This window comes from Bidens hawaiensis, unplaced genomic scaffold (assembly GCF_021521415.1).
Source record: "Bidens hawaiensis isolate Kalapana, Puna unplaced genomic scaffold, B.hawaiensis_p1.1 tig00039114_1, whole genome shotgun sequence".
Taxonomy (NCBI): Eukaryota; Viridiplantae; Streptophyta; class Magnoliopsida; order Asterales; family Asteraceae; genus Bidens; species Bidens hawaiensis.
This window is the reverse complement of record NW_027496883.1, coordinates 33,027-45,733: the sequence shown is the minus strand read 5'-3', so window position 1 is coordinate 45,733 and position 12,707 is coordinate 33,027. Positions and strand designations below refer to the sequence as shown.

The 12,707-nt window shown below is 37.0% G+C and overlaps 1 protein-coding gene across 1 annotated transcript; it reads left to right on the top strand.

Moving 5' to 3' along the window:
• The first annotated feature begins 2,135 nt into the window (after positions 1-2,135).
• LOC143590981 (biotin carboxylase 2, chloroplastic-like) lies at positions 2,136-8,847 on the top strand. Its single transcript, XM_077071317.1, has 16 exons — positions 2,136-2,197; positions 4,369-4,694; positions 4,813-4,954; positions 5,816-5,914; positions 6,007-6,063; positions 6,345-6,416; positions 6,547-6,636; positions 6,842-6,901; positions 7,119-7,304; positions 7,392-7,484; positions 7,575-7,656; positions 7,729-7,835; positions 7,977-8,052; positions 8,174-8,220; positions 8,317-8,379; positions 8,588-8,847. The coding sequence occupies exons 1-16, from the start codon at positions 2,147-2,149 to the stop codon at positions 8,642-8,644; spliced, it is 1,608 nt and encodes a 535-aa protein (XP_076927432.1). The 5' UTR covers positions 2,136-2,146; the 3' UTR covers positions 8,645-8,847.
• The last annotated feature ends 3,860 nt before the right edge of the window (positions 8,848-12,707 follow it).

Sequence of the window (12,707 nt, the reverse complement as noted above, 5' to 3'; positions counted from 1 at the left end):
CTGCTCACGAGAGCTCTGCGGAGTTGATCACTGCGCGCACCTTGTATAAAGGCCACGCGCAAGAGTTGTTCAGTGATAAATCCAATTGCAAGAGATTCCTGATTGAAACGAGTTATGTAGTCTTCAATGGTTTCATCATTCCTGCGCACGCAGTGCATGATGTCATCGGGGTCGCGCGTGTGTCTGCGCTGCTGTACAAAGTGAGCCTGGAACTTCTCCAATAGCTCTTCGAACCCATCAATTTGTCCAGTTGGCAAGCTTTCGAACCAGACACGCGCTGCGCCCGTGAGGCAGCGAGCAAACATGTGACACCATGTTGGCATCGTCCAGCTTTCTAGGTTTCCAGTGTTGTAAAAACCTTGTAAGAAATCATCTGGATCTGTTGTACCATCGTACTTGCCTAGACCATTTGGCATCTTGGTTTTGTGTTGAATGGGAGCCTTCGCGATGCGCTCAGTGAATTTTGAATGCTTCACCAAGATGGCTGGCCTATATGGTGTGGTTACGTCCACTTGCCCTCTCGCTTGTGGGTTGTAAGGTGTGTATAGATCCAGATCGGCTTTGGTTCCAGGCGCTATGTTCATGTGCGCGCGGAGCTGTGACCCTCCTGCATGAGTATCTCGCGTCTTCCTCATGCTGTGCACTTCTTCCTCATCACTAAAATCAGCATGTTCGGTGTGAACAGAGTGACCATCTTCCGGCGCGCGCGCCCTTTTTGTTGTTCCCTGAATGGTTTGTTTATCAAATGCGAGCCTTTGTGTTAAGTCGGCTAACTTTTTGTGTTTGACCAGCTCATTGTATTTGTCCATTAAACGCCGTTGTTCGTTTATGAGCCATTCTTTAGGGTCATTGGTTTCAACTTCCGGACCCATTGGTCCTTTTTGTTTTGCACCAGTCAGGTTTTGGAACGTGAGATCGTCTGGAGGAGTTTCAGTCTGGCTATGAGGTGTTGTGATGAAGGGATGGTTACTGGTGGTGCGCGCAGTATCACGCGGCGCCCTCAGAAACTGCTGTCCCTCATTAACATCCTCAAGCTCATTATCCTCCAGAACTTGATCGCTGTTTCGAACACCGGAAACCATGGTGAAGATTTTCAGAGAGAACTGATGAGATAGTGGTTTTGTTGCCGTTGTAACAGGTGATGGCGCCAATGAAGAAACGTGGATCGACTTACTAGTAGACGATCAACTTTCCTCGGGTATGAGTGTGCTATATCACCGATGGTTTTCCGGAATATGAGTTCTTCCACCTACAAAATGAGCAGCACCGTGAACTTACCCCTCAGAAAGGGACAGAGGGGTCCTCTTTGGGGTAACCCTCCGGTGTGAGAATAAGATATTGTAGGAGAAGATGATAAGAATCTGAAAGTGAGTAAGGACTTAGAATATATTTTCTTGCTTACCTCTCCTTGTGGAGGTGGTGTGGTATTTATAGTGTTAGGGTTTCCAATGATTGGGCTCAGACCCAATTAGGGCCTTTTTGGCCTCCTCCTATTGCTTCGCGCCACGTGTCCTTAGGACACCTGGTGCTTTTTCATTGATTATTCTCTGACCAAGGTATTTCACCTGACCCATGTGCAATCACGTGGTAGCACATGGGTTTTGCTGAGTTGTCCACCCTTCATTGGCAGCTGTCAACATCGGCATATTCTTTATTCCTTAAAGGATACCTTCTGGAAGGTTGTCTAATGAGCACAATCATGGTTGTCCTTATCCTGATTTGGATAAGGACGTGGTTGATTATGTGCCTGTGTGATATGCGCCTATCCTGGGGATGCGCGAGGTCTTCTCTTTATTCTCACGCGCAGATGTTTCATGCGCAGATGTGATATGCGTGAGCATATGTAATATGCGTGAGCATATGTGATATGCGCCACGCGCAGATACGCCACGCGCAGATGTGATATGCGTGAGCATATATGATGCGTGAGCATATGTGATATGCGCCACGCGCAGATGTGATATGCGTGAGCATATATGATGCGTGAGAATATGTGATACGCGTGAGCATATGTGATATGCGCCATGCGCATAGGTTTTGGCTTTGTGTCTTCATGACATCCTGATTTCAAGCCTCTTGTCTATATCTTGTGGGTTGACCCGCCCCGCTCGATGTTAAGGCGGGTGCATACCTCTTCAATTACGATATGGATTCCGCCGCCGTCACATTCTGCAGTAAACCTGTCACCTCTCCTCCGGTATGATTCGAGGCTATTTTCGTAATTTTACATTAGTTTGTTAGGTATATGACTATATGTATTGGAATTGGATTACAGTAGGTGTGAATTTATGTACTGGAACTATAGATTATAGAACATTATTAGGTTAAGTGTAGTACAGTATGTGCAGTTTTATTCGATTAATTTGTGATGTTCATTAATTGTGCGTGTAAGTGTGTAAATCAGTGATCCACATCTCTTCCGGTATGGTTCGAGGCTATTTTTGTAATTTTACATTCATTTGTTAGGTATATGATATCATATATGTATGTATGTGGAATTGGATTACAGTAGGTGTGGATTTGTGTACTGGAACTATAGAACATTAGGTTAAGTGTTGAATCGTATATTCGTATATGTAGTTTTATTTGTGTTTTGGTGGATTTATTTGTGATGTTCGGTAATTGTGCGTGTAAGTGTGTAAATCAGTGATTCACATCTCCTCCGGTATGGTTCGAGGCTATTTTTGTAATTTTACGTTAATTTGTTAGGTGTATCATATATGTATGTGGAATTGGATTACAGTAGGTGTGGATTTGTGTATTGGAACAATAGAACATTTGGTTGAGTGTAGAGCAGTTTTTGTCGTTTTAATCATGTTTAGGTGGATTAATTTGTGATGTTTAGTAATTGTGAAAGTCAATGAGGCTGATGGTGTGTTTTGTGTTAGTAGTTTGATAATTTCTTATTTGGATTGTAATTTGTTTACGTATACCTATACGCTAATCAATCACATCTCCTCCGGTATGCTCGTTTAAGGTTTTTTTTTCTTTTCTTGTGCATCAATTCGTCAGCTATATGTATGCAAAATTGAATTACAGTAGATGTGGATTTGTGTACTGGAGCATTAGGTTAGGTTTAGAACTGTGTTTCAATTTGATGTGTATCGTGTTGTATATTAAAATATGAGTTACGAGAGTGTATATAGGTATCATAGTTATAAGTCCTGGAGTCTATACGTATTCGAGTATGTTCGTATTCTGTCTAATAGATCTTGTTTTGGTGGATTAAACGTGTGCTGTTTCGTAACTGTGTGTGTAAATTAATAAGGCTGATGGTTGATGCAAGTGTTTGGTGTTAGTTGTTTGATGATTTGTTCTTTGGAGTGTAATTTGTTCATTTCTAGATGATATAGGGAATATGTTTATTGGTTAGACATATGCAAGTGTTTCTCTCATTCAGGAAACTTGAAAGATGTACAGTAGTTATGAATTTGTATACTGGAACATTAGGTTAAGTCTAGAACTGTATTTGTAGTTTTGTTCGTGTTTTGGTGGATTTAATGTGTGATGTTTCTTAATTGTGCGTGTGATTGTGTAAGTCAATAAGGTTGATGGTTGATGCAAGTGTTTATTTTGTTAGTTGGTTGATGATTTATATATGTGGACTGTAATTTGTTCATTTCTAGATGCTATAGGAAATATGTTTTCTTTTTAGATATCTGTGAGTGGTTCTCTCATTCAGGAAACTTGATAGATGTAGAGAAGTTTTTGTTAGAGGTGTAGTAGTGTAGGTTGAGATTTTAATCTCATTTTGACTGTATGCAGTTGTCTCCAGATAAGTCTTATTGGAAAATTAACTGTTCTATGTGTGAAATTTACAAATAAACTCGTTTTGAACAGCAATTACTTAGTTAGCTATGTTTGATAACTGAAAACCTTGGCTCCATTCATGAACAGTTTATATTCTTCTGCAATAATTCATATGATTGAATCCTATTTTGAAGGTGAGTTGAAATGGAATGTTGAAAACTGAATGGCCTGAGATAATTGAAATGCATTTATTAAGAAAAAAAAGTTGAGAAGACCTTAGAAGACTAGTATAAATAGAGTGTAATTATTAGATGCATGAGATTATGCTGTGAATATATTATTGCAGAGACTTGACTCTTTTTCTCTCCCCTCTTAACTAATTGTAGTTTTAAAAGTTATGAGTTGGTGAACAATCAACTTAAAACAAATTAAGTTAACATTCAGTAAATAAACCTTGTTTCAAAATCTTGTTTGAAGTGTTTGTACAAAATGTTATTATCGGCTTAACTGTCTTATCATGTTTATTTTTGAATGTTGCCTTTGTACTTGTACAAGCTGAGTTTTTCATGAATATGCTTCCTTGACTAGAACTTTTCACATGTAATCTTAAAATTATAGGGTCTATTCATCAGGAGGTCTAGTGGACTCAAGAGTTCCCAATGTAACTTTTTGGTGGGAAATAAGTTGAGCTATCCTAAGGGAAGATTTCAGGCTTCCCATAAGGCTCATAGATCAGCGAAACGTGAGGGAGCACTTGGTGTCACTTGCCGTGCAGAAAAGATTCTGGTGGCAAACAGAGGGGAAATTGTAGTGCGAGTGATTCGAACTGCTCATGAGCTAGGAATCCCCTGTGTTGCAGTATACTCTACCATAGATAAGGATGCACTTCATGTGAAACTGGCTGATGAATCAGTTTGCATAGGGGAAGCTCCTAGTAATCAATCGTAAGTTGATCTATCTTCATCACATAAATTGCTGTAACTTTGGAATTTTATTTAATTTCATAGCCTAATTATTTGTTGGATTCATGGTATAATAAGGTGTCCCTTTTTTTATTATCAGGTACTTGTTGATACCCAATGTGCTCTCTGCTGCTATCAGTCGTGGTTGTACGATGTTGCATCCTGGTTATGGTTTTCTTGCTGAGAATGCTGTTTTTGTTGAGATGTGCAGAGAGCATGGAATCAACTTCATTGGGCCAAATGTAAGTAATTTTGTATTTTGGTTGGCAGGCTTTTAAACTAATCGAACGAACATGAACAGAGCATGTTCGTGTTCGTTCAGTTAACTTAACCGAACAAACGATTGAACATGAACTGGGTTTTCTTGTTCATGTTCGTGACTTCGTTAGTTAAGAAAATGGACATGTTTGTGTTCATTTATGTTCACTCGTTAACATCATGAACTGTTCACGAACGTATATAAACGAATGGTTCACGAATGTATATGAACAAACATAAATGAGCTATAACTAGTTAAAAGTAATGTGAAGAACGATGTGTTGGGCTTAAAAGGTTATTAAAACTATACTAAGTGGTAATGGGCCAAAAATTTGAATAAGTATATTAACGAACGTAAATGAATGAACTTAAGCAAACGTAAACTAACAAACACAAATGAACGTATACGATCAAACATAAACAAATTTAAATGAACGAATGGTCATGAACATTAATGAATGACCTAGACATGTGTTCATGTTCGTTTGATTAACTTAATGAACACATTTTTTTGTTCATGTTTGTTCATTTATTAAATGAACGAACTCCCCCCCCCCCCAAACTGTTCCTATTCACTGTACGTTTGTTTCGTTTACTGGCCTACAGGCATTGAAACTTATAAACGATGATAAATGATCATTCTTCTACTCAATACATGGACAAATTAAGCAAGTAAAAAATGGGCACATAATCCCATATGATAACTTTCCTATCCATTTAAATTCATCCCTATTAGTCTTTTGTATATTGTCTTTAATCAACTAGATGTTTATAGTCACACTTACATATGCCAAATATCCTAATCTTGCAATATATTTAGATTGCTTAATGCATTCTTGTTGCAGCCTGACAGCATTCGCGTTATGGGGGACAAAGCAACTGCAAGAGAAACCATGAAGAATGCTGGTGTTCCAACTGTACCAGGAAGTGATGGTCTGTTAAAGGTATTTCAGTTCATTTACATGGCATTTTCATGTTAAATCTTTTGATTTTAAAAATTAGTCTTTTTAGTGACATATTTTCACTGTCTCATTAGAGCACTGAAGAAGGCATCAGGCTTGCTGATGAGATTGGCTTCCCTGTGATGATTAAGGTAAGCTGTTAAAACAATTGCATATAGAATGCATTATACCATTATGATGCAACGTAATAACCTTTTCACATTGAGATATTTTTTACTGGATACGCTTCTTTATATACATATTTACTATTCTGGTGTAACATAATAAGCTAGTGGATCATATCATGACCCCTTTCCCTCCAAAAATTTCAATTCTACCCTCAATATCAATCACAAAGAAAAGGGAAAACGCTGACTGAATGCAACTTATTTTAATTGAAAGCTTACGCTAATATATTTTTTATGCTCTGAAGGCTACAGCAGGTGGTGGAGGTCGTGGAATGCGCCTTGCAAAAGAACGTGGCGAGTTTGTAAAGTTGTTGCAGGTATGAAATAATATCCCACAACCAACTTTAATATATATTACTTGTAATTTTATTTCAATTATCCTATTCATCTTCAAAATGGTTTCTCTATATTTGTTTCTCAAAGATTTAATATATTTTTTTATTATAGCAAGCTCAAAGTGAGGCTGCAGCTGCATTTGGAAATGATGGTGTGTATTTGGAGAAATGCATTATAAATCCAAGGCACATTGAGTTCCAGGTAACTCTTTTTTTGTCATAGAAGCTGAATTATTAATGAACTATAACAACAAAAGCATATGTATTGCCAAGAGTAGAAATACAGTGGGGGCAAGCATAGCTTTTAATATTATATTTACCATTAGTCCATTATCATGTAAGAAAGGTATTTTTGGTGTTCATTTACCAATCTGTTTATTTCTAACTGCATGGTACTTTTTGTTCAGGTTCTTGCAGACAAATATGGAAATGTTGTTCACTTTGGGGAGCGTGACTGCAGCATTCAGGTAGATATGCTTTAATAATCATAATACATATAGTAGGTATAAATTATACCTTTATATACTAAAAGGTCACATTTTAACTCATTTCATTCCTACTAAAATATTACCTTGCTGATTCTGTCATGTTCATTTCATTTCTTTATCTTTCCATTATAGTCAATGAAAGTTACAAACAGTGACCTATATGAACTTTGAACGTTAAATCTGCGTGATTGCACAGAGAAGGAACCAGAAGCTTCTAGAAGAAGCACCCTCACCAGCATTAACCCCAGAACTGAGAAAAGCTATGGGTGATGCCGCGGTTGCTGCAGCAGCATCAATCGGCTACATTGGTGTCGGTACTATAGAGTTTCTTTTGGATGAAAGAGGTGATTTTTACTTCATGGAAATGAACACTAGAATCCAGGTTGGTTCAAACTAACTATAGATTTCATTTCATTATTACAAGTGTAGCGAGTCTTGTGACAATTTCTTTTCTTTTTTCATAATAAAGGTTGAGCATCCTGTGACGGAGATGATATCATCGGTTGACTTGATAGAGGAGCAGATCCGTGTGGCTATGGGTGAGAAACTCCGTTACACACAGGTACATAATTGTTTGCTTCAGATTTTTTCGGTATTAAAAATTTAAAATAATATTGTTTTTAATTTTAGTTTATTGTGTTGTGTATCACAGGATGAGATCGTGCTCAGAGGACACTCGATTGAATGCCGTATTAACGCGGAAGATGCTTTCAAAAATTTCAGACCTGGACCAGGTATGTCTCATGGCTTTTGTATTGAACCATTTAATATATTACCTCTTGATTACTTTTGTTTATGAATTTCAGGGAGAATAACATCCTACTTGCCATCTGGAGGTCCGTTTGTGAGAATGGATAGCCACGTATATACCGATTATGTTGTTCCACCTAGCTATGATTCTCTACTTGGAAAGGTTTGTAATATTCTCTCGAGTTCGTTAATGTTTATGTGTTTCTAAAAATAAATGGTTGTAGATTGAAGTATACTAATATAGTTTAAATTTTTCAAGAAAATACTTCTAATAGACCCGTAGCTTATTGATCATGGTTTTTAGCTTATTGTATGGGCTCCAACACGAGAAAAGGCAATTGAACGCATGAAAAGAGCCCTCGATGATACTATCATCACAGGTAAAATAACATCTTCACTTCATATATTATATTTCAATCATGATTCATTCTCCATGCTATCCATTTTCTGGTTTTATGAAAAAATATTTGTTTTCATTATTTTGTTATTTTACTCTTTCAGGTGTTCCAACGACAATCGAGTACCACAAGCTAATTCTCGACATCGAAGTAGGCAGCTTTCCTTTTTTTTTTGTTTCTTTTTCTAATATTATCACTTTTGTTCTGCATTAAAATTTTCTTTTTTAATTTATTGTTTCGTTTCAGGATTTCAAAAATGGAAAAGTTGACACTGCTTTCATTCCAAAGCACGAGGAAGAATTAGCCGAGGTAAGGAGCTAAAATACCAACAAATGTGACACCTTTACTATTTCGTAAAATCATATACACACACATGGGCACGTTTATTTAAGAACTAATATTATGTTGAGAACCGCATAAGCACATGACATATATAATTTATGAACTTTAGAAGGATACAATATAAAATTGGCCGCAATTTAAATTGATATATTTTTCGGTGATTATTTTCTTGCAGCCACATAAGTCGATTACACCGGACGATGCTAAAGAAATTGCAAAGTCTGTAGCTTAAAGTGTGTTCGGCCTTCTTTTTCCTGTATTCAACAAAATGTACCTTTTTTTTTGTTTCTCAAGTCTTCCCGAAATGTCTTGAGATAGCTATCTATCAGGCTGTGACATCCTTTTGAGAGTTACATGAACGATGTATTCATTATATGCTGAATCTTGATTATTAATTCGTAAGCTGTATTTTGTAACTTTAGATGATTGTCTTTCGCTATGCATTCTGGCCACACACATACACAAGATTTGGTTTTGTCCGTGTTTCGTGTTTTATAGTGTTTTGTCATTTCTATATGTGTTCCATAGCATAATGATATAGTAGGAGCCTGATCATCTTTGATAATCCTGCGACTAATTTGGTCGAATTCCCTACTTAATATATCTTCTCGTCAACTCATTTGATCATCTGTTGCACTCGCCTGACATAACAAGTGTAGCTCCATTTGTAGCGTTTAAAATATGTCATCATTTTCTTTCTATAGTTGTATTCGGAGCGTAAGAAGATGAAACCAAGCAACCCATCTGAATTTTGTCCAGTTCTTCTCGGTTTCAAAGTACCAGAATGTACAAGGGGTGCTCCCATTCTTACCGGATCAAACCCATTTTACAAAATCAGTTCGGTTTCACCAAACCGATTTTCTTACCTGATCCTCAATATCGACCTATCTGCGGTGGTGTTGCAGCTCTACCAGAGGAACCCGATGGCGAAACCGAAGACTTCAGATCATCATAAGATGAATATACTTGTGTCACACTCTGATTTGTTCCAACATATTATTCATTCCCCTACAAACCTTTCTAGACAATTTCTTTTTGTTTTTTCTTAATATTATATATTATAATATCAACTACAACTAAATTTCAAATACGGTGTTGATATTGGTTTTAAATAATTTCAACTATGCCTAATCGGCAAATAACTTTACACTTGGTTGGTGACAGTCCCAACTAAATGCATATTTGTTTCTAACGGTTCACGAGTAACGAATGACTAACTTCGTGCGATATCAGAAACAGACTAACATAGTTAGTCATCCATCAGTTGCAGACCGTTAGAAACATATACATTGTTAGTTGATAGTGTCACGAGCTAAGTGTAAAATTAAAACTGCTATTTTGCCAATAAAACATATTCGAAATTATTTAAAATCAATATACCATATAAAAACATTCGTAATTTGTAATTAAAAAATTGCATTTGAGAAACCACTCTTATTTTTATATTCATAACACACTATCATGTGATTCATGTCATATTGTCATTTGAGTCATATTTATTTATTTATTTATATACACAATCCCCACAGCCCACAAAGAAACCATGCACCACGTGATACGTCCGTGGGCCTACTCAATTGGAAGCTGATTGGTGATTCTATCACCTCTTGCCCATTTCCATCCTCCATCTTTTAATATATGTACACTTATGCCTTTCAACTTCAAACCGAACTCGTTCTAGTCTTGTATTTTTATATAGTGTCATTTGAACGTCGAATGTAAATATAACAAATAAAATTCTAGTTTTTAACGGTCCTTCTATAGTTCGCCCCAAATAGACAATCGTAGTGTATTTTAAACAAACCAAGTCGGTTGACTTTTTTCGGTTTTGAGGGTTCATTAGTTGGATTTTAGGGTTTTGAGAAGAATGGCCAAAAATGAGGGCAAAACTTGTAATATTTGTGTGTTGTAAGAATCATTTGGTTTGAATTGACCGGTCTATACTGTTTTGTCTATCTTTTTTATTTTAAATGATTAGTGTGTAAGTGTAACAAATATAAAAAAAATAATATAAATTATTTTATAGGAAACAAATTAGGATGTTATAAACACTTCAATATAAGTTCACCAACTTTGAAGATGTTTAAGCCTTTTGATATGTTATTTATTAGTTGTGTCCAACAGTGGCGGACCCAGAAATTATTTTATTAAGGGTGACATCGGAACTTGACACTAATTTTAAGGAGGGGCGATCGGGATTTTCACATACAAATAAAACTAAAAAAAATTTTAAGGTGGGCAGCCGCCCCCATACCCTTAACATAGGTCCGCCCTCGGTGCCCAATTTGAGTTATATTAATAGAAAGTTAATTTGAAATGTTTTCATGTAAAGTTAAATTTTTACTTGGTGCATTTCTTTCACAGGATTAGGAGTTAATGTGACCATTGGATAACATGAAAACTTTTGTATCATAGCCAACAAAAAGCAAAAATATGCAAGTGGTCATATCAAATGGAATTTGAACAAACCAAAAGACTATCATTATGAAAAGAGAGAACACCTAAAATAATATTGTGAAGTAGAGATGGTCAAAAAAACCGGTTGGGGAACCGGTTTGCCGGTTTAAACCGGAAAACCGGTTTTTACGAAAACCGGTTTTTTAAAAACCGGTTTGACCGGTTTACAAACCGCCGGTTCGTATTTCGGTTACAAGTTTTAGATCCAAAACCGGTTAATGAAAAAACCGGTTTTTTTTAATAACCGGTTATGGAAAAACCGGTTAACCGGTTTATAAAAAAACCGGTTTTTGACCGTTGTGGAAAAACCGGTTAACCGGTTTCTCCATAACCGGTTAAAAACCGGTTTTTGACCGTTGTATAACGGCTATATGGCCGTTTTTTTTTTGACCGTTTTTTTTTTTTTTACCATTTTACCCCCACAAACATCTATATATAGTTTAGGTTGGGTATTGGTTAGATCACACTCGATTATACAACTCCAAACGCTCTAAACGTTTATTTCATACGCGATTATTTTGTTATCTCACGCTCAATTATACCACATTACCACTCCATACGCTCTTATTTCGTAGTCGATTATCATGGCCTCCCAAAGTGCTGCTTCATCCGTCAACATGGGTGCCTCGAACACGGGAGAAACGGTCGTTCGGGTCATCCCCACGAAACGAAACCATGATGTTTGGCAACATTTCGACCTATGCGAAATGTCTAACGGTAGCCAAAAAGCTCGATGCAAACATTGTTTGAAGTTTTATGGCAAAGATGCAAACTCCACTTTAAAAGCGCATGTACAAAGGCCCTTTTGCAAGGCCTTGAAGGACGAATCGGGAAGTAGTTCGCAGCCGGAGATGACGAATCAAGGAGCGGTACGTCAAAAGTTTTCAAACTTTGTGATTCAACAAACACTTCCTTTCAACCACTTCGACAACCCTCAATTCACGGAGATGATGCAAAAGTATGTTCAACCACGCTACCAACACGTAAGTCGTTCGACCCTTAGAAGAGATTGTCTTAAAGCATGGAAAAACGCTAAATCCGAACTAATTTCATACTTTTCAAACTTACAAACTGGTGTAAACTTAACAACGGATGTGTGGTCGGTACCTCATGGTTCGCCCGACTCATACATTTGTGTGACGGCTCATTGGATTGACCCCGAGTCGTGGCAAATGATGAAACGAACCGTTGCGTTTCAATTGTTTGATTACCCGCACACGGGTAGAAATATTTTTAAACTCTTGGATAAAGTCATTCGACAATACAAGATTGAACATAAAATCTTTTCAATTTCGTTTGATAACGCGTCCAATAATACGGCCGCGGTTGGCCATTTAAAATTAAAGTATAAACCTATTTGTGATGGAGCGTTTTTTCATAGCCGATGCATTGCACATATTATCAACTTGGCCGTGCAAGATGGGTTAAACGTGATCGAAACGCAAAGAAACAATTTTAAAAGAATGTTACGAGATGTTTTTAGCAACAATAAAACATTTTCAAGATACAAAAAATTTTGTGTAGAAGCTAATTGTCAATGGTTGGGGCCAAATTGAGATTGTCCAACAAGATGGAACTCGACTTGTGATATGTTTGAGAAAGCCATCCAACAAAAAGAATCATTAATTGCGTTTCATCAAATTTTGTCAAGTAGGGGTAAATGTGCACCGTACGATCCTAGAAACTGGTTATTGATTGAGATCGTTACGGAGGTCCTTCAAATTTTTAAATCTTGCACAACTAGTTTATCCGGGGTTTACTATCCAACAAGCCCCATTGCTTTACCAAAAATTGCTGTCATGTGCACAAAGTTGAGTGAACTTCATTGTAGGGGTGCA